Source organism: Danio rerio, chromosome 12, assembly GCF_049306965.1.
Source record: "Danio rerio strain Tuebingen ecotype United States chromosome 12, GRCz12tu, whole genome shotgun sequence".
NCBI classification, from domain to species: Eukaryota; Metazoa; Chordata; class Actinopteri; order Cypriniformes; family Danionidae; genus Danio; species Danio rerio.
The window spans coordinates 31573411-31596389 of NC_133187.1; the positions used below are offsets into that span (position 1 = coordinate 31573411).

A 22979-nucleotide genomic window follows, 5' to 3' on the forward strand; every position below is an offset into this window, starting at 1 on the left:
TACACCACTTAGTCATGCAACATACTTGTTACCCGAACCTCCCGGGAGAAAGAACAAATGAAAGTTGATCAGGCTTCCAGATATTCCCTTGCTAAAGAAGTGCCTCTTACACTACTCAACTTGACTACTGTGTTATTTTGCTTGCCTATATTCCTATGACTTGGCCGAATATCCTAACTTCTTAAAATAAAAGTGACTTGGTAACCCCTACGACAGCGTTGTGATTTACTCTCTGTGTCATGTTTTGAATCAGTCTGTTCACAGGTCTAACTAACCTACCAGCCCGTGTTCGTACCTGGGTTACGATTTTAGACACATTAGGGGGCGCACTGGAAATGGACACAGAACTGGTGGATCTCGGACAGGGCACTGCATCAACTCTGGGAACACTGAGTTCTTCTGTCAGAGTTGCTGGAACGGTATGAGACTTGACTCCAGTACTATCATTTTCACTCTCTTGGAGCTGGATGCTTGTTAATTTCCTTTGCTCACCAGAATCTACTGGATCCTCCTGATACCCTATGTCTGATCCTCCTCTCACTGAATCGTCTTTTGCAGGTAAGGAAGCCACCCACTCAACGATCCGCTCTGTTTCTACAGGATCATTCTGGGTTAAGCTTTCCATTAAGGTTCCATCTGATTGTTCTTGACTGGATAGTGAACCGTCACAAGACTCTCCTACTTCCACTTCAAGAGTCAAGAAATTGGCCTTCAGCATGAGATTACGGTGCACTACCTTTTCTCTACCCGTATTGGTGTTTTTGATGCGAAAAGTGTGACATCTAGAGTCTTTTGAGATCACCACATAGGGTATAGATTCCCACTTATCAGCCAACTTCCTGCGACCTCTTTCTCCCTTATTAGCCAACAATACTTGATCTCCTTCCTCAATGTCACAGCCTTTTGTCCCCTTGTTGTAGAGTTCTGCCTGTCGTTCCTGACTCGCTCTCGCATTTGCTTGGGCTAAGTTAAGAGCCTCCTTAAGATCATCCCTCATCTTTGCAATATAGCTGTCATAGTCCGTAATGTCATCATCTCTTCCAATGCTGTGAAACATAACATCTACTGGCAGACGAGGTATCCTTCCATACATCAGGTAGAATGGTGCATATCCCGTGGATTCATGAGCGGTGCAATTATAAGCGAAGGTTAGCGTCTGTAACATCTGAGGCCATTTTTGCTTATCTCTCGGGGGCAATGCTCTTATCATACTGCCTAGTGTGCGATTAAAGCGCTCAGTAAGACCATTTCCCATAGGGTGATAGGCAGTCGACTTCTTGACGCCTGCAAACTGCAACAGCTCCTGGATCAACTCACTTTCAAAGTTTGCACCCTGATCGGCATGGATCCTCTCTGGGAACCCGTAGATGCAAAAATATCTGTCCCATAGTTGACGAGCTACCTGTCTGGCAGATTGGTTGCTACATGCAAAGCAGGGCTCGAAATTAACTTTTTTACTTGGTAGCACCGGTGCTCCCAACTTCAAATATTTAGGAGCACCAAAATAAATTTAGGAGCACCAGAAAAAATTTAGGAGCATCCACCAAAAATGATTGAGCACCGCTGCAAATTGCTTTTTAAGGGATTTATTGTATTTTAAAACAACATCAATAGGACTGACAAAAACCAGAAAAAACTATCTTACTAATGCTGAGAAGACATTGATATTTGTGTGCAATAATTCCAAAATGAATGTCTAATAATTATAGAATATTAATGATGATGAAAATGACAATAATAGTAAAAATGAATTACATTTCTCATTATGATACTGCCTTGAATGTGCATGAATGTAGGTTATCTGCTATAAAAAGTCTGTTACTTTATGAAAAATAATTGTATAGTTTGCATCAAACAAAAATGAAGCATTGCAGTAAGAAATATTTATTTTGTACTGCTGTTTTTATATGCATGTCAATTTAATAAATAATATTTCTGCTACAAAACAAACAAAAGATTATAATAAATCATTCAATTCAATGATGAAAGCTGCAAAGCAGTCATCAGTAAATAAATAAAAAAATAAAAATAATATACACCTCAAAAAAGAATAGACAAAAGAAAGTAAAGTCTCACTTCTATCACTTTAAAAGATTTGGTTTCAGTTTGTGTCAATTTAAAGGTTCAGTCTGAGATGATCTTCATTTTTCTGTGTTAGTGGAAAAGCTGGCGAGTCAGCCGACCCAATTTATGAGCAGGCAGCGCAAGATTCTTGCGATGACCACCGGCGGAATACCGCTGTTTGTTATGAGACGCAGTTTCAGTGTAAATTTAGTAAAGGCGAGCTTCTTTGGCAATGATATGTACAGTATTAGATTTGACTTTTAGCGGACATTTGCGCTGAACACGCAGTGAATGCGACGCATGGAGATTCGGGCGCCTTCTCCATGAAGCGCGTACTCGATTGATCTCAGCTGGTGGATCATTATTCACCACATGACGTGTCATGATCGCTCTCATCTGCACGTCAATTTTAGGTGGGGTTTGCAAACCTGTGTGCTTTAAGTTTTTACTCTTCTGCCGTTTGCATTTCCCGTGGTCATAAAAGCTCCTTCCCTGTCATCTGACAGCGGAATACCTTGAGTGATTGACAGCTAATATGAACCAATATAGAGGCAGGGAAGAGCGATTCAGCATGTTTTTACAAAAAATCAAAACAGGTCGCACTACAACCATTATCATCAGTCGCACTAATGCGCCCAAATATATTATGAGGTCGCATAGATTAATTTTCGGGCGCATATGCGACCAAAATGGTCGCAATTTCGAGCCCTGCAAAGGCATGAGCCATCTTAGTGAAATGATCTGTGACTACTAGTACATCTACAGTGCCACCCTTGCGATCTTCAGCACTCCAGAAGTCGATACACATTAGCTCCAGAGGCCTAGTTGTTCTCACACTCTCGAGCGGTGCCTTCGCTTCTGGCTCAGGCGTCTTGCTCACCACACAACGCTTACAGCACTTAACATGTTCTCTGACGTCTCGCTCCATTTGGACCCAGAAGAATCTTTCTCTAGCCAGGTAGAGTGTTCTGGATTGGCCTTGATGGCCAGCTTTGTCATGTATCCCTGTCAAGACTTGATCAGTCAGTGAAGTAGGAACAACATATTGCCATCGTTTCTTTCCTGTGAGCTGATCTTTACACACACGGTACAGAATCCCGTCGAGGAGCTTTAGTTTTTCCCACTGTTTAAGAGTCTTCAGAACCCTTGGCGCCTCTTTTGTCCTCTCACGTCTTGATGGCCTTCTGCCACGAGTGACATAAGAAAGAACTCTGGCCAAGACAGGGTCTGCTAACTGTTTATTCTGAAGCTCTCCCAGTGTAAACATTGGTAATGTGTCCTGACCTGCTGGGACCAAGTTGTGTACGTCCTGAATGAGCCAGTGATGCACTTTATCCTTTGGTCCTGCACTCCACTCTGCCCGACTATCCAGTATGGCTGACACTTCATCCGAAGAAAGCAAGCATTGGGGTTCAGCAGACTGACACTGAGCACTAATGCGAAATGCATGTTGGACAACATCTTTCTTAAACTGCTCCGCCTGCTCCATCAGGGTCTCATACGGTTCAGACACAAGTCTCTGACTTATGCGTCCCTGAACAAAAGGTTGCCGACTCATTGCGTCTGCCACTACGTTCTTGCTCCCTGGGATGTACTGAATGCTGAAATTATATGGTGCTAACTTAGCAACCCATCTCTGCTCACACGCGTCAAGCTTTGGCTTCGTTAAGATGTAGGTTAACGGGTTGTTGTCTGTCCATACTGCAAAAGAATGACCTTTCAACCAATGGCTGAACTTTTCACAGATGGACCACTTTAGAGCCAAAAACTCTAAACGGTGAGCGGGATAATTGCTTTGGGCACGTGTGAGGGCCTTGCTGGCAAATGCCACAGGACGGGCTCTAGTCTCACCTTCAGGGATCTGAGAAAGTACTGCGCCTAATCCATCCAGCGAAGCATCCGTTGATAGAATGAATGGACGATTGAAATCTGGGTGTGCAAGCACCACTGTTTCTAGGAGAGCGGACTTCAGCATATTAAAAGAGTCACGCTGTTCACTTTTCCAGTCGCTTGGGCTTAGCTTCCTCCAATGAGACAATTTTGCTCCGTTGTTCCTTTGTCCCTTTGGCGCGGCAGTCAATGCAAATAAAGGCTTGGCTATACTAGAGCAGTTCTGTATGAATCGCTGATAGAACATAACCATTCCAAGAAAAGCTCTTATCTTTTTCTGAGATGGTGTGACCCCATCTTCCAGCATGAGATCTCTCTCATCCATCGCAGCAATAGCCTGAACTTTATCAGGGTCAGGTGATACTCCTTCTTGGTCTATCACGTGACCTAGAAACCGCACACTCCGACGTAACAAGTGACATTTTTTTGGAGCAAGCTTCAAGCCATGAGCCCTCAATCGAATAAACACCAACTCAAGCCTCTTCAGTGCTTCACTCTCGTTCGGCGCAAATACTAAAAGGTCATCCAGATAACATAGTAAAGTCAGGAAGTTCTGGTCTCCAAATACATGCATCATGAGTCGCATAAAACTTGCGGGACTGTTGCACAAACCCTGAGGAAGTCTGTTAAACTCATAAAGCCCCATAGGCGTTGTAAAAGCAGTAAATCTTTTGTCTTCTTCTGCCATCTCTATGTTATAGAATCCCGAAGTGAGATCCATGGCACTGAAAATGGCGTTTCCACCCAGCGCAGCTAGACAGTCTGCCTGGTGAGGCAAGGGATGAGCATCCTTAGTAGTGCGGGCATTCAACCATCGATAGTCGACACATATGCGCAGATCTCCACTTTTCTTCCAGACAAGCACCAATGGGGAGGCCCATTCGCTAGAGGATTTACGAATGATCTCAAGCTCCTCCATTTCTGAAAGAACATGTCTGAGCTTATGATAGTGCGCTGGTGGCACTCGTCTATAAGGAAGCCTAAAGGGTCGATTGTCAACTAGATGTATACGATGGTAGAAACCATTCGCCTTGCCACAATCCAACTTGTTTTTTGAGAACACGTCTTCATACTTGCAGATCAGCTGCACAAGCTTTTCCTTCCAATACTGGGACACTTCGCATGCCTCTATGTTGAGGTCACCTAGGCCAAACGAGTCAAGTCTGTTGGGAGATCTTGAGTCAGAAGATGTGGCATTGTCATCCATGCAAATGGTAACTTGGCTGGAGGATATCAGCTCATGACTGGCTGGCAATTGGGGGCTCAAGTCCAGGTCCTCGAGTGCTATACAAGGGGATACGTCTGCCAGTTTTGCATTCCTCCGTAATGTCACAGGCTTGTCACTAGCATTTAGAACTTTGACTGGCACCCATCCATCACTACTCATTGATGCCACAACACGGCCAATAACAACATTCTTGCTTGAGTGTGATTTAGCAGGCTCAACGAGAACGGCACTTCCTTCTGAGATAGGCACATTGGCAGGTAACTTGGCCCATACAAGGTGCTCTCGCTGGGGACACAACACTACAGCTTGGGTAAGTTTAGCTGTCCCTACTTTAGTAGGCATTTCAGTTCCTTTCCATCTGTGGAGGCCAGACAACATGTTCAAGAACTGTGCGATATCATCATTTCCTGAACTTTCTGGATGACTCAGAACATGCCAATAGCCCTGCACATTTTTCATCTGGCTAACAATGTATTTGATGACATTAGTACCCAGGATCATTTCATCTCGCTGACCAGGGACAACTAACATTGGAACATTGACCACATATCCATACACTTCTATCTCGAGGTGACAAATACTTTCAGGCTGAACGTTGACTCCACCGCAACCGACAAGGATGATATCTGGTCTTTTCTCACTTGATGTAAGAACAACCCCTGCACTCTTTAACTTGCACTCAGCTTCCTTGTTTATGGTACAGGCCATAGACCCACTATCAAGAAGTGCACGTAATGTAACGTTTGCTCCTACAATAGAGACATCGGTGTAAAACAGACTGTCAGCTTTTTCCAACTTCATCACATTTTGAAAAAGTACATTTTTATCAGGGGTTGCCTTACAGCTTTCCTCAAATATCTGAAGTTCATCCTTGTCAATGAGGGTTTCATTCTCCATGCTCACATTGTCCCCTCTCCAATGCGAGCATACTCGTTTCCCTGAGAGTGTGAGGTACCAGTTGGCTGCGGGGTTGCTTCCACCACATTAGGACAGTCTCTACGCTGATGTCCGACCCTCAAACAGTTTAGACACCGCCTCTCTCGCATGCAATGTGAACGGGTGGAATGTGCTGGATCTCCACAAACACGACAAGAGGAAAAGCGAGCCCTATGTGTCTGAAAGGACCCTGGAGAATTATGTGCGGGCTGGCTGGTTCGTTCCAACACTCTCTCCAGCATGTTGAGGACACGTTCCAATGCTTCAGAATTAGACTGGGACACTTTAGCTTCAGAATGACTACTGGGGGTGCACGCTGTAGCATTAGCAGCAGTTAATTCACTTTCTTTTACTTCCTCTAAAACAGGAACTGCCTTAGCTGTAGATACATGGAGGGTGTGGGGCTTGACTGTATTGGGGATTCTACGACATTGGTTTTCTCTCTGATGTTCATCAATAGCTTCCTGGATTTCCTCAATAGACCATTTGCTCATAGGTTTGCATTTAAACACACTAGATAGCTCAGGGTCAGGACAGTTTCGTATGAACATCATGGCCACTTCTGCATTCATGTTTTCCATGTTACTGCCACTGCGCTCTAAATGACTGTTAGCCCTCTCTGCTGCGGAATTTAATCTCACCCAGTAATCTACAGGGCTCTCCTTAAATTTAGGCTGAGTGGCGTAGAAATCTGCCAGTGGCAAAAGGGACACAGGGTGGTCGCTAAAGTAGTGTCTTAACATATCATAGATTTTCTCAACACTAACTGAACCAGTGCTTTTAAGCCCTACTTTAATGATATTTTTGGCTCTTCCAAGGAGATGACTTTGGATAGTGCTTGCTTTCTCTGCTTCAGGGCAGCTACTCTTCTGCAGATACAACTCCATTACATCTATCCACTCATTGACAGTGTACTTGTCACTCTCATCACCCTTAAACATTGGTGGTTCTTTAATGTCTGATCTCACTATAAAACTAACCTTAGAAGTTTCGAGTGAAGGTTGCCCTAACTGTGTTGTAGTTGTGGGTGTTGTGTTAGCGACATTTTGGCTAGCTAACAAGCGACCGGCTATGGATTCACCAATCTGACTACCCAGCTCTCCTATCAGATCTATTAATTGCTGAGTGACATTGTTGTTACTGTCAGAAGGGGTTGAACATGCTGGCTGCGCTAAATCAGGACACGGGCTCACCTCTGGTAACGAAACTGAACTGGGAAATAACAATTTTGGTGTGGCTCCTGTATTCCCTTCAACTCTGTACAAACCTCTACCCCTCCCACCTAATGGTGTGAATAAATCCGATGTATTTTGTCCCTTTTCAGCCATTATTAATGATACCACAAACTGAATTATGAGTTACTATTACAACTTAAACTTGAGAATATGTAAACCCAAAATAACCAAATGTACAAAATCTCAAATCAGAATATAGCATTAAGTGAAAAATCAAGTCACCAAATAAATGTTAATGTCCAATGTATGCTGATGTCCAAAATGTGTATGTGTAAAATGTGTGTAATTGTGTATAGTTCGTTGTAGACGAATAACGACGTATGTGTGTGCGAATGTCCAATGGGAATCACTTGAATATCTGCTGCGTAGATCCTTGTCACACGGTACAGCACCAGGACGTCTCAGCACACTGCTTGACCCCGGCGATCGGCTGCGGCTGACCAATGGATCCGGGTCACGGCACCAGTTAGATGTAGCAGACTTCAAATGGACTTCCCTCTCAAACACGGTCACACACACAGATGAGGTGGAGAAACACTGATTTATTCCCTTAACAAAACAGTGAGGCACAGTCAGTATAGTTTAACACTGGAAACCCTCTCAATCCTCTGCTTTACCATCTGCGTGCACCACGCGACTGAGCAGGCACACAGAGAAATATGTATTTTACTATTTTAAACATTTAAATGCCAATAAAAACAAAATCACATAAATTGCATAATATAAATAAAATATGTAACATTAAATAACGGTTAATTGTAAATTGCATTAATTTTCTTTTGATCACTGATAAAATAAAACCCTTTTTGTTTGCATTAATTAAATTATTAGTTGAAAATCTGCCATGACACAATTAAATGACACCATTACTGTAATTTAAACTGATTTACATATTTGAATCCTTAAAATAACAAGCCAATAACCAAAACAACATACCTTAACAAAACAGTGAGGCACAGTCAGTATAGTTTAACACTGGAAACCCTCTCAATCCTACATGAAAAATACACGTGCAAATGAAAACTCTAAAATCACAATAAACACACCATTTAAAGTAAAATATACTCATCACAACAATACACATTACAACAGAAACCCTAAACAGCATTTTAGTGTCAAAATAAAATGATTGTGACTGCAAAGGGATAATAATTGTAGGATTAGAGGAGAGCGAAAATTACCTCTGCTTCACCATCTGCGTGCACCACGCGACTGAGCGCGGGCACACAGAGGGAAGCTTTAACATTCACCCGGTGTTACACTATTTACAGCCCCACCTACAACAAACATAGGAACTCTTGAAGTGAATAAAACAAAACATTAGATGCAAGTTTTGCTGAAGTTAACTATTACTTGCATATAAAAATAAATAAGTAAATAAATAAATCTCTTAAATGAATCGGCCACACAACACTCTTAAAATTTGCTGGAACACTTTGAGAAAAGGATCTACACTACCTGACCAAAGTCTTGTCTACTATTCAAGTTTTAGGAACAACAAATAATAACTTGGTTTCTAGTTGATTATTTGGTCTCAGAAGTGGCTTATAGGAAAGGCAAATACCTCTAAATTATGCTTATTTTACCAAAATAAAATATGATCATGCCTTGATTTTTAAATTTTTTAAGTAGGACAGTCAGGTCTGGCTTTGTTGAAATAATCTACAATATAGAATATATTGTGCAATAGAAAAAGATTTAATATTGTGTTTGACTCCCATGAGCTTGGACGACTGCATCCATACATCTCTGCAATGACTTAAATAACTTATTAATAAAGTCATCTGGAATGGCAAAGAAAGTATTCTTGAAGGACTTCCAGAGTTCATCAAGTTTTTTTTGATTCATCTTCAATGCCTCCTCCTTAAACTTACCTCAGACATGCACAATAATATTTATGTCTGGTAACTGGGCTGGCCAATCCTGGAACACCTTGATCTTTTTGTCTTTCAGGAACTTTGATGTGCAGGCTGAAGTATGAGAAGGAGCGCTATCCTGCTAAAAAAAACTCACCCTCTCCTCTGGTTTGTAATGTAATGGGCAGCACAAATGTCTTGATACCTCAGGCTGTTGATGTTGCCATCCACTATGCAAATCTCTTACACGACTCCATTCTGAATGTAACCCCAAAACATGATTTTTCTCTTACCAAATTTGACTGATTTCTGTGGGAATCTTGAATCTGTGTGTGTTCAAATAAGTCTTCTGCAGTATTTGTGATGATTGGAATCAGACAAATCTACCTTCTGCCACTTTTCCAAATGATCAACTAGAATTCAAGTTATTATGTGTTTCTCTAACAAATGGGATCGATATTAAGACTTTTTTCAGGTGGTGTAGACACTACTGCTAGAATCAGAACATCCCATCAGACTGAGCAAACAGACAAGAGGAGCAATTGTCGAAGAAAATGAGCAGCAGGCTAAAATGAGTGGGAGAATCTGTCCAGACATCAACAACCTCATCAGCACTTCACTTACTCACCCACTTAAAGAGAGAGAATTGAAGAAAGCCACTTGTGAGAAATGTCAGTAGTTTGTAAATGAGACATGTAATTCTTTTCCTTTGGTCAGTGTTAAATTTGGAGAGGAATACTCTTGAATGGTATTATTAAACAAGAAAAAAAAATCAATGGGTTTTTGAACATGAATAAAAACAGAAGCAAATCAAAAGGAGTCATATTTTCTGAACGTTCTGGAATTCCTTCCTTGGTCATTTTGAGTTGGTTTTGATCAACCGTGTGCTCTGAATTCAACCCGCCATGCACAGTGATCTCTGCAACTTCCAAAGGCCTTCAGTGGAAGTCTATTAGCTGACAGGCTGAAACTGAGGCAATTTTCTTTTCTTTGATCAAGTAATCAAAAGGAATCATCAAAGTCAGCAATTACTGTTCCTCAAACGTGACTTAATTACATCCTAGCTGTTCAAAGACAAATGTTCCTACTGAACACATTTGCCATACGAAGAGGAAAAGGAACGCCATTTCTTTTCTCTTCTAATTAATATGTTATAATGGGGATCAAGCACATAATGGCATCTACATGGACCGGATGCGCTTACACACCAATATGGCTTTCGAAAACGAGCAATCAATTAACTGTACAGATGACACAGATCAAATTACTCTCAATCGATTGCTCCAGAATATTGCTTACCACCATACTGTGTGTGTGTTTCTAAGTGTGATGAATGAGAGCCATTCTTAAGGATTATTCTTGGGAGTTGAATTTTACAGCTCTCCCCATTTTTACAGTCTCAGACCAAATGAGGGTTAAGATTTGTGGGGTAGAAACAGAACAAACCTCACGCTCTCTGAATGAAGGAAAAGGCCACAGAGAATATATAGACTTCCTGCCACAAATCTCCCATTGATTTTCTTTTTAACACTAGGTAAATGGAGATGCACTCTGTTTGATGAGACTGCTTCTATACTGTATGTGAATCCACATATGGACATAGCGCATGTTCAAATTACTACAATCCATAGTCAGTCTGCATTCTGCAATCACATCAAGTGTTTTATATATCAAGTGCTTTAACCATATGTACAATGGAATCTTAATATGCACCATCCTTGACATCCACAGGACCTTATACTACCCTTGCGTTACATAATGTTTCTTCTATTACAGTAAACCAACACCCATTAAACTATTTTTTCCCCTCAGACAATAAACCTTATAAATAAAACATAATGATGGTTTCTTCCAAGCGGATCATGTGTCACAAAGCTCAAGTACTTTCACTGATTCTTGAACTTGAGTTCATTATACTAAAATGGCCTCCATAGCCACCACAACTCAATCCAATAGAGCATATTTGGGAAAATAGGAGATGAATCTCCAGTAACTGCATTATGATATCACATCAATATTGCTCAAAATCGCCTGCATCTATGTTAAACCTATGCCATAACAAGCGACAGTTTGCCCACAAATAAAAATCTACTCAGCCTCTTGTGGTACTAAACCTTTTTTTAGTTGAACATACTGTAACAAATGTTAAAGAATGCTGGAAACCAGTAGCCTTGCTTCTATAGTACAATAAAATGTTTACAGTGGGTACAGAAAGAATTCAGACCCCCTAAAAATTTACACATTGTTATATTGCAGCCATTTGCTAAAATCATTAGTTAATTTTTATTTCCTCATTAAATGTACACACAGCACCCCTTATTGCCAGAAAAACAGAATTGTTGACAATTTTTGAAGATTTGTTAAAAAGAAAAACTGAAACATCACATGGTTCTAAATATTCAGACCATTTGTTCAGAATTTAGTAGAAGCACTCTTGTAATCTAATACAGCCATGAGTCTTTTTGGGAAAGATGCAACAAGTTTCTCACCTGGATTTGAGGATCCTCTGCCATTCCTCCTTGCCGACCCTCTCCAGTTTTGTCCAATTGGATGGTAAACGTTGGTGGACAGACATTTTTAGGTCTCTCCAGAAATGCTCGATTTGGTTTAGGTCAGGGCTCTGGCTGGGCAATTGAAGAAAAGCCACGGAGTTGTTTTACATTTTTAGACTTGTGCTTAGGGTCATTGTCTTGTTGAAATGTAAACCTTCGGCCCGGCCAAGTCTGAGGTCCATTAGACTAGAAAAGGGTACATTAATGAGAAAAATGTTAATGAACGTAAATGATTTTAGCCAATGACTGAAATATAAAATAAAGGATTTAAGAGGATCTGAATACTTTTCATACCCACTGTATGTGTGTGTATACCCCTACCAAATGGTTGACCATGTTTTTACTGTTTTAAATAATGACTGTAAAGTCATTTAAAGACTTTTTGTAAGCCATTTTATATAATGGCTTACACACACAACATTATTGGTTTACAAAAGAAAAATCAAACAAACTGTTGCACTACTACACTTTATTTTGGTTTTATTGTAAAAAAGAAAATATGTTAAATGAGAATCTGAAATATTTCATGACATACTTAAAAAAAAGGTTATTAATTATTCAAAAATGTTTTATTTTGAATTTTTTTAATAATTTGGTCTTAAACTTCACATTTTTAGATTTTTGATATTATATGTATTAATATGATTCCACCATTTGGTAAAGACTGATATTTTAGAAATGATGGGATGTGTTGAAAACAATGCATTGAGCGTGTTAACTAGCGACATTAGGAGTTAAGAAATGCAATCCAAACATTATTTTTTTTCTTGGAAGGGTAGTTAAAGGTAAAGGCAGTTCTGAATGCAAAAGGGTTCACCCTGGTACTAACAAGGTGTGCCTTATAAAGTGGCCTGTGAATGTGAACGAATCATCAATTAGAGTCAGCAAATTCCATTCAGGAAATGTTTTAGCTATGTGCTTTCTGTCTCTCTGACAGATTTATTGCCAGGTTTCAAAGAAAGGTAATTGTCTGCAAAAGCATGGCTGGATCAATGGTGCATCTTTTGTGTGATGCTGTTATTCACATTATCCATCGGCATCCGACAATGTCTTTGATTAACCAACAATAAATCCAGCAGAGCTCATTTCCTAGATGGTTAGACTTCACACAACCTAAAGGTAAGTATTGATCACATATTGAGTTTCTAATCAAGTTTAGTATGCCTATGCAATCTCATTAGTTTTACTGGTTTACTGCATGTCAGGCAATTGCTAATGATTTAAGCTCTGTGTAATTAATTCTTCATGTTTTTTGAAAATGTCATTAAACAGAAAAAACAGATGTCTGTTGGATTTTAGTGGAATTGAGCTTGTTAACAACCCAGGATAAATCAATTGCTATATGACATACATAAAGGAAACATGATTGGATCAACATTTATAGATCAATCTGAGAGATAAAAAAGTGAAATGACTTGCAGGGGCACTGCATGAAGATATAATGACCACATGGCAGATGTTTCATCAATTTGACTGTAATTATATGCTTTGTTTTGCTAGTCTTCTGATTCATATTTACAAAGTGTAAAGTTTATTAGTGATCTGAGAACATTTTACATCAGTGTAAATATGTTAAATGATTAGTTCTGATAATAATGGATTAATAAAATAATAAAATAATAATAAAATATCCTGAATATGCATAATATAACTTTATTATTAATATGGATTATATATGCACATTTAGACATTCCTAAGTACTACTGCTCCACTGAATGAATAGAATTGCCAGCTGTTATACTAGTCTTTAGTACACAGGTGGCGCTCATGCTTTTATTTCCGCCATTCGCTCAAATAAGAAATAAAACTTTTTTTTATGAGAGGTTTTCATCATACAAAAGGCATAAATAAATAACACAGAAATCTTAACGGGTAGCCCTAAAGTGATGGCTTCATAATTTCTGAGTAAGCTACCCTAAAAGCAACATATAAGAGCAAACAATTGCTAAATGACGTCATATTTGCTTTTGTTAGCTGTGTTGAACACAGAAACTGACGTGGTTTAAAGGTTGAGTGTCTAAAAAGAGTGTGTTCTCATTTTCCAAAGACGTTTCATTAATGCGCTATACATTAAAGATGCCTTCACCTGTCCTCGAGGTAACGCTGTTTCGTACAATGATAACATAATTAATGACATTCTTTATCAGTTATTACATTTACATATCAGAAACAGCTTCACTTTGTGTTTGTCTACATAATTCACATTAAACATTAGAGGACAATTTGTGTATAGGCGAAACCAACCTAAAAGTGTCAAGGAGGAAGGAAGGTAAAAAAAAACGTCGACAGACAATAATTCGCACACAGGGTGTCAGATATGGATCGCAAAGTGGATTCCATTTATGCTTGGACAGTCTTTGGATAATTCTTATTAAGTAAAGTGCTTAATGGTGCCTAATCAGCGAATACTTACTGTCTAACTGAGCCAAAAGGACCGACCTTCTCCAGACCCGAGCACATGCGCAGTGTTCTCCCACAGAGTGCGCGTTCTTCGACCTTACATGCATATTGTCGGTCAACTGAGAGCGAAACAGCACCCATGTTTGACATGTAATGTGGACTGACGTTAACTTTTATTAATTTTGTAATGTTCTTGTATATTTTTAAAGCAAGCCGTTGTTTTAAACGATTGTTGAAGATATGATAAAGAAGAAATCAAAAGTCTAAATATAACTCATTGTTTTTTAATCTTAGTATTATTTTTTTTAAATTCTCAATAGCCTGTTGCTTTTTTTATTATCTCCTCGTGGGGTGTGTCCACCACAGCAGCACTCGGCGCTTGTTGGAGTCTGTCCGGATGTGTATATGATGTCTGATCACTTGTTCCTCGCCAGTGCGCAGCTGGCGCGCAATGGATTTATTGTGGAATTTGTTCTATGTCGTATTTAACCAGTTTCTCTGCTCTCTGAATGGATCTGAATAAAGCGACGATGATATTCGCAACTTTTTGGATAATGTTTCCTGTGCTTGGTAAGTTGAAATCCATGTGCTCCAACGTTTGTTTGCGGCTTACAGCTGTACGAAACGCACTTGTAATTAAGATGCATACGAGTTGCAATGTTATTATTACAATGCCTGAAACGAAAACTAAATTTTTAGCCGGAACTAGAATAAAACATTTGAGTGTCTTTGTCTTTTATCATATAAGTTGTCTCTAATTGTTTGAATTGGGTCTTCTAACTTAGAAGGTAAGTGTTATCATCTTCATTAAACAATTAGAGCATTGTGATGATACTCTGCCAACCAGTTTTCCTATTCTATGGTATTCACGTCTAACTTTGTCTTTTCCCCGCACAGATTTAGTGCACTTCTCAAAGGCAGATGCGATCGCACAGTCTCGCTCGGTTCGGCTGGACTGCGTTAGGGCTCATGAACAGTGTTTGGGAAAGTACGGATGCAGCACCAAGTACCGCACTATGAGACAGTGTGTTGCCGGGAGAACCGGTAACTTCAGCATGCTGGCTGAACCAGAGGCGCAGGACGAGTGCAGGAACGCCATAGAGTCGATGAAACAGAGTCCTCTGTATGACTGCAAGTGCAGGAGAGGAATGAAGAAAGAAAAGAACTGCCTGCGCATCTTCTGGAGTATATATCAAAGTTTACAGGGTAAGCAGAATCCATTCCGATCTCTTTAAGTCATGAGAATGCTGGACAAGAGGACATTTATAACAAAGTGTATAAACTTCAAAAGTTGTAGTTTTTTTTTAATTGTTTCCTTTCCTTTTTTTTTTTCTTTTTTTTTTTTTTACTATTTTACTTTTTTTGCTTGCAGCTAATGACTTATTGGAAGACTCGCCATATGAGCCCGTAAACAGCCGTCTGTCTGATATTTTTCGTCTGGCTCCCATCATATCAGGTAAGTCTGATGTTAATATGTCTGTTTCACGGTCACTTAACGCCGAGTACAAATCATTTACCAGCTTTTTGTATGGTTAATCTATGCATGTCTATATGCACACTGAAAAAATAAAGGCATAGAAAAATCATTTTGTGCAACCCAAAGAACATTTTAGACAACAAACTTTTAATAATACAAATAATAATAATTAAAACTTTTCTCTTCTAAAGAATATAGTAATAGTCTAAAAACAATTTTTACACCATAATGTATGCAGAAATGCTTTAGAATGTTATATGTATGAATGTGATATGTAATATGTATAAAGATCCTTTCTTTTTAAGAGTGCTTGGAATATAAAGGATCTACACTGAATCATCAATAATAAAAAAACAACCATTATTTTATGTAATTTTCAATAAAAAACATGCTCACTTGGCTGTGGATGAAAGCCTCCACAAAATGAATGAATCTAAATGGTGTCTAGTGAATGGCCCGTCTGCATCGGTCATTTATGAAAATGTGCTTTGTAATGGATGTTAGAGATTTGAGTGAACAGGTTTCAGTGATGTCCTTGGAAAAGAGTCAATGTCTAATGCATTCCAATGGTGTTGTTTTATGGAGGTTTAGTTTGGTCCTATAGATGGCGCTGTTCCTCCCTTGTTGAACCTCAGTGAGATCTGACTGCATCTTTCAATCTGAGCTTTGCTTGACTATTGAAGTTCTGCGGTAAATCTCCATGGTGACAGACAGTAGCTCTGTTCCAAAACCTAGTAAGATGCCTCGCCGCCAACTGCCTACATGGGCAGCATTATAACTATCGTGGAAACTCATTTTGAAGACTGCATCTCAGAGTGGGACACAAATAGTACTCCACACCCAATAGAGACTAGACAAGCAATGGATTTCAAAAGAGTTTGGTATTATGTTGCCATGCGAAAAGTAAAATACAGTGTTCTATTAGCTATTAACTATAATTATATGAACAAGGAAGATAAGCATTTTCTAATTATATAGATAAGCATTAAAATACACAGCACTGAACTAACTGATGAAAAAGTAAAAAGAATAGATTTTATTTTATTCAATGAAAAATTAATTTCACACAAATTTCACTTAGAAATGCTTGTAAATATTTCAAAGTATTTACTTAAAATTTGTATAATTGAATTGAACCTAAATTGTAAATAGAAAGACATATATTTGATATTTACAGTTGAAGTTAGTGGAATTAGTCACCCCCTGTTTATTTTCCCCCCCACTTTCTGTTTAACCGAGAGATTTTTTTCAACACTTTTCTATAGTTTTAATAACTCTTTTCTAATAACTAATTTATTTTATCTTTGCCATGATGACAGTAAATAATATTTGATTAATTATTTTCCATGAACACCTCTATACAGCATAAAGTGACATTTAACGACTTAACCAGGTTGATTAGGTTAACTAGGCAGGTTAGGGTAATTAGGCAAGTTATTATATAACGATGGTTTGTTCTGTAGACTATCAATAAAAATTGTTGGGGGCTAGGAATTTTGACTTTAAAATGGTTTTTAAAAAAATAAAAACTGCTTTTATTCTAGCCGAAATAAAACACATAACACTTTCTCCATAAGAAAAAATATTATTAGACATACTGTGAAAATTTCCTTGCTCTGTTAAACATAATTTGGGGAATATTTAAAAAAGAAAAAACAAAAATCAAAGGGGGGCTAATAATTCTGACTTCAACTGAATATGTAAAGCACACCACTAACCTATTGCCAATTTCACAGCTAATAAAAATAGTAACAGCAAATCACATTTTTAAAAATAGAAAGACACAAAACGTATTTTTATTAATTGTTTTATTAACAAAAAATTTAGATTTTTACCAATGTAGATTTGCCTTAACCTCAACTGGAACATGAATAAATGTATTTTTTAAAACAATATATTAGTAAATATTATTTGATGGAACAGTGCTAACATGAACCAATGATCAACATTTTTATTATAAAACATTAAATTAATAAATGCTGTAACAAATTACTTCTTACATTTTTAGTTAATGCATTAACTAACAGTTCTCATTGTAAAGTGTTATCAGTACAACCCACTAAGATATAATAAGCAATAAGTGTCTGTGGTTTTTGTTTTCTTTAGGCTTGGATTAAAAATGAATAAAATGCAAGTCCATAAAGACATGGGATGTAAAGACATCCTCCACATTCTCGCTCATTTCAATTCAAATAATTAAAAGTGAAAAACACAGCTTCAAAGATTGCAGCTTTGTTCTTTCCTTAACATCAATTAATACAGTTAAAGAGAATATATTTAAAAAAGCTTAAATATACCCGTTTAATCAGCTGTCAGTTCTTTAATCCTCAGTCTGGTACAATTAGAGAATTATTATGAATGAACATCACAGGCTTGTCTTTGTTTTACTGTGTATCTGCATGTGTGACAATGTGTATGTGTAACAGCAGACTACAGGTGTTGTATATTTAAATTATTTTCATATTTGGATAACAAACGCAAATTAATTTTAATCTCACAATAAGCTTCTTTGCTTATTCCATTCATGTCTAGAGTAATTCCATGGGGAAAAAATATTGGAAAAGGTGCACCAGTTCTGGCATGTCCCCGCAACCCTGAGTAATAACTCACAGCTGGGCTGTACAGGAGCGAGCAGGATGTTTATGGCCGCTGCCAGTGAAGGTCCAATAAAAACTGATTTGGTTGAGAGACTCAGAGCTGCTGTGCCAGATCTTTACATTGCTTAGATGGAAAAACATCCACAATCATAATGTGGTACAGTGTCAGGGTTGCACATAATCTATAAAAAATGCTCTGTATCAAATACAATGGAGATCAAAACTAGGAATTTATAAACACTTGGTTTTTGAAAAAGAAATATCAATCTTCCTCTTTCATATAAGAGTATTTAATAGCTAATAGAACAGTGTTTTACAAAAATGCTATTAGATAGCAGCTATGATTGTTGCACAAAGAAATATTACAACTAAAATTTCTAAAGGTTGCAGAAGTCAGAAATGTGTAGAAAGTGTCCAGGCTCTTGCTCCGTGTGAATGACATTTGCAGTAGTACATTTGACATCAGAATTGTACATTTGTAGCCACAATTTTCATTAGATTTTCAATCAAGATTTTCAATCAGGTTTAGGTCAGGTCTTTGGGCTGGCATTTCATTATTTCAAAGTTTTAGGTTTAAAACTGTTTTTTTCCATTTCACATAATTTTACAGTTCTCTGACCTCACAATAGCAGGTTAGATCACTTTGAGAGAATTGGTCACTACACCCCAAATTCTCTAAATCAAGTGCCAGATAAATACCAATAACTGAGAGGAATCTGGTCTGTAGTTTAGACCAGTGTTTAAATATCTAATTTAAATCTTTAGACAAGCTGTATGAAATGTTTTTACGAGCCATGCTTAAAATAATGCTCTTTTGCTCCTTCAAATAAGACTGTAGGAAATTGTAGTTTGCTCTCTAATTTTGATCTCCACTGTATATAAGCCTACACTATTACCAAACCCATTGCCTACCAGAATAGCTTAGAGAGAGTGATAGGAAGAAACTTGAGCAGTGCCTAATTTGCCAGAAAACCTTTGTCCTCTCAATAAAGCATTTTATGTTTCCTGTCATGAACCAGTGAATCAACCCACACACAGGACCCCAATAATAACTGACCCTTATCTCTTTCTCTCAGTGGGACATCTCTATACAACACCTTGTGTGGGTGTTTTCAGGCTTTTTACTGCAGAAATGGATACTCTAGTCCGAGGCTTGTTCTCCGACAAGCATTATATTTCAGTGGTTGTTTGGATTTGTTGGATCCTCGAGTTAACCCTGTTGGTGGTTGTTGGGCTGTGTGAGAATGACAGATTTGTCTGCATACTATAAATGCATCAGTCAACTCAGAATGTTTGAAATGTTAATGTTTAGTTGGGAATTAATTATTTTTGGCTCTTTATTTATAAATGTTACTGTCTCGATAAAGATAACTATACTAGAATCCACAACAATGCATGACAATGATCTATTTATTATAAGCATTTACTGTTCACTGCCTTGCATGGTTCAGGATTGGTAGAGCTACGCATCGATGAATTGGCTCTTCAGTGTTTGAACTGAAGTAATGTAACTGAAGAACTGTGAGTAATGATTAAATCACACTGAACTGAGCTAAACTGAACTGAACTGAACTTAAACACTAAAACCTGAACCACACTGTTCCAGTTACTATGACCATTTATGTGAAGCTGCTTTGACACAATCTACATTGTAAAAGCGCTTTACAAATAAAGTTGAATTTAATTGAATTGAATTGTTATTTTGTCAACTGCTATTTTAAATTTTCAAATTCTTTCATCTTTTATTGAGCAAAGGACCCAAAATGGTAACCTGATTGACACTGATAACTGTATGTACATTTTATTATTATAAAAAGATTCTTGTGATAACTCCGCAGTAACACTACAGGGCCTTTTAAATGAGTATTTAATGAGTTCCCTATAATGTGTTAAAGTTTGGGTTGATGCTAAAGAGAGTTGGCTGTCAATATTTTAACTGTCTTTAATACACTTGAGACTTGATTTTCAACAGGGGTTTCAAAACTTGCTGCAGATAACCAAATATGATTACACCAGGGTGTCCGCGGGGTCTACAAAACTTTAAAATTTTCCAAAACTATAATTTAGGCCTTACAACTCTAAAATTTTCTGAAATATGGTTAAATACTTTTTAAACACATCTTAATGTTACTGTGTCCACTTAAAGCTTCCCAATCGCTACAACTAACAATCTATCTAAAAAAAAACAAAAAAAAAAAAACACGTTGAACAAAAGTAAAATTGATGAACACTAGTTGCCAATATGGTTTATCTTCCTCACATCCTTACAATAACATTTGTTTCAAAGTTCTCCATGTATTTATGCATAAATGTTTGTTTGGAATAAATTTAGTTTATTCTAGTTAAAAAAAAAAAAAAAAAAAAATATATATATATATATATATATATATATATATATATATATATATATATATATATATATATATATATATATAAGAATAGTCTTTTAAATAAAAGAGAACAAAACACTAAAATATGTTTCACTAAGGTTTTGACAATGCTGTGATTAAAATAAAGTATTTTTTCAGAATTATCTCAGTATTCAAAAGGTCGTTTTTTATTTAACAGTTTTTGAAACTAAAATGTATATATTACAATTTATAATTGTATATATTACAAGAAATAACCAAATTAAATTTTTTAACGAGGCAAGTAAAAAAAAGTATTCCACGGGCCATTACAAACATCCTAAGCATATTGCCCTGTAAAAGTCTGAGATTTCATTTATAATGTTCCTAAAATGTCTTTAAAAGTCTTAAATTTGTCATAGTGAAACCGGCAGAAACCCCGTAAACACAATTCCATTAAAAACCCCAATGGTAAATAAAAAAAACAAACAATAATAAGACTTCATACAGAACACTATCATGTGGAAATAAAGGTACCTTAAATGTATAATTTTGTACCTTTCGCAGATATTTGTGCACCTTTAATGTATACGAGATACACATTTGAAGCTTTTAGGCATCAATATGTACATTTAAGGTACAAATGTGTACCTCTTGTAAAGGTAACGGCTCAGCAACAGGTTTTGTACTTTTATTTCTGAAAGTACACAGAAGGCAGTATTTACACATTGTTTAAGGTGATGTACCACAGAATGCAGTGAATTTGTACAGTATGTTCTGTAGGCAGTTTGAAAGATGAAGGCAGAGAGACACAATTTTTAAAACACTTACAGAACAGTACATCTCAATATAGTACACTACCTGACAAAATTCTTGTCATCGAACCCAGTTGTAAGAGCAACACATAATAATTTGACTTCTAGTTGATCATTTGGAAAAGTGACAGAAGATGCATCCCAATCATCACAAATAGTGCAGAAGATCTATTGAAACATGCATGGACCAAAGATTCTCACAGAAACCAGTCAAGTTTGATAAAGGAAAAATCATGGTTTGGGGTTACATTCGGTATGGGGGCGTGCGAGAGATCTGCAGAGTGGATGGCAACATCAACAGCCTGAGCTATTGAGACATTTGTGCTGCCCATTACATTACAAATGACAGGAGAGGGCAAATTCTTCAGCAGGATAGCACTCCTACACTTTCTTCAGCCTCCACATCAAAGTTCCTAATAGCAAAGAAGGTCAAGGTGCTCCAGGATTGGCCATCCCAGTAACCAGACATGAACATTATTGAGCATGTGTGGGGTAAGATGAAGGAGAAGGCATTGAAGATGAATCCAAAGAATCTTGGTGAACTCTAGGAGTCCTGAGAGAACATTGAGTAACTGCAGATATGTATGGATGCAGTAGTCCAAGCTCATGGGAGTCGTACACAATATAAATTATTTTTCCACTGCACCATGACTTTATATTCTATACTGTAAATTAGTCCTGTTAAGTGACAAGAATTTTGTCTAAGCGAAGTCAGACTGTACTGTCCTAATTAAATAATTAAAAATCAAGGCATGTTTATATTTTATTTTGGTAAAAGCATAATCTAGAGGCCTGTGCTTTTATATAATCCACTTGTGGTATCAAATGATCAACTAGAAGTCAAGTTATTATTTGTCGTTCCTAAAACTTGAACAGGCGACAAGACTTTTGTTAGGTAGTGTACTGTTCTGTGAGTGTAGAATGTACTGTATAGAGCTCTCACTCTTATACTTAAAAGTTCAACACCTCACTGTTCCTACACTGACTAACTCCACACCTACAAGATTGGCCAAAGAACTACCAGTGTGTAAAATCATTTGAGTAAATATAAATCTGGAGTTACACAGTGGTAAAAGTCTAATTTGTGCCAGTGTTCTGTAGTCTTGGGTGTAAATTCAAACGTAGATTGATTTCTTTATTTTGAATCCATTAAAGATTAGATGGATTAAAGATGGAGCGATTTTCTCAAGATTACTTTCAATTGAATCTTTCTGGCAACATTCCTGAATGAATGAAAATTTGCTGATTTGCATCAATTGTAAGTTTGTCACTGGTCAAAGTAGGCTTTTCTGTTTATATCAGTCATTAGCTTGAATGGATCGCAGATTTGAGGGCTTAATGTGGCTTTCATCGTAGATGTCTGTATTACTCCATCATTTTGAGCGAAAATCAAAGATTTATCTGTTTTTGTGTGTTGGAAAGTTGTCTGAAATATGTTTGTCTCACTCATATTATATTGTGTTTGCTTCGGGTTGAACCTTAAGTCATTTTTAAAGGTATTATCAAACAAACACTGGTGGTTTTCATGCATTCTTTTGTCATAGATTGTGTTAAAGTATGCTTCGTTGGTCTGATAAGTTG

General features: G+C 37.6%; 1 protein-coding gene and 1 long non-coding RNA gene across 2 annotated transcripts in view; one reads left to right on the forward strand and one right to left on the reverse strand.

Moving 5' to 3' along the window:
* LOC141376820 (uncharacterized) overlaps nt 1-14309 on the reverse strand; it is a 72010-nt gene extending 57701 nt beyond the window's left edge. Inside the window, exons 1-2 of the long non-coding RNA XR_012388049.1 lie at nt 14175-14309; nt 11699-11947 (exon numbers count right to left, since the gene is read on the reverse strand). This is a non-coding gene — a long non-coding RNA (uncharacterized lncRNA). The remainder of the gene's footprint in view (nt 1-11698; nt 11948-14174) is intronic.
* Nucleotides 14310-14670: 361 nt separating this feature from the next.
* Nucleotides 14671-22979, forward strand: part of gfra1b (gdnf family receptor alpha 1b) — a 54618-nt gene continuing 46309 nt past the window's right edge. Inside the window, 3 exon segments of the mRNA NM_131731.1 lie at nt 14671-14731; nt 15059-15367; nt 15534-15617. Coding sequence (NP_571806.1) covers nt 14671-14731; nt 15059-15367; nt 15534-15617 — 454 coding nt within the window.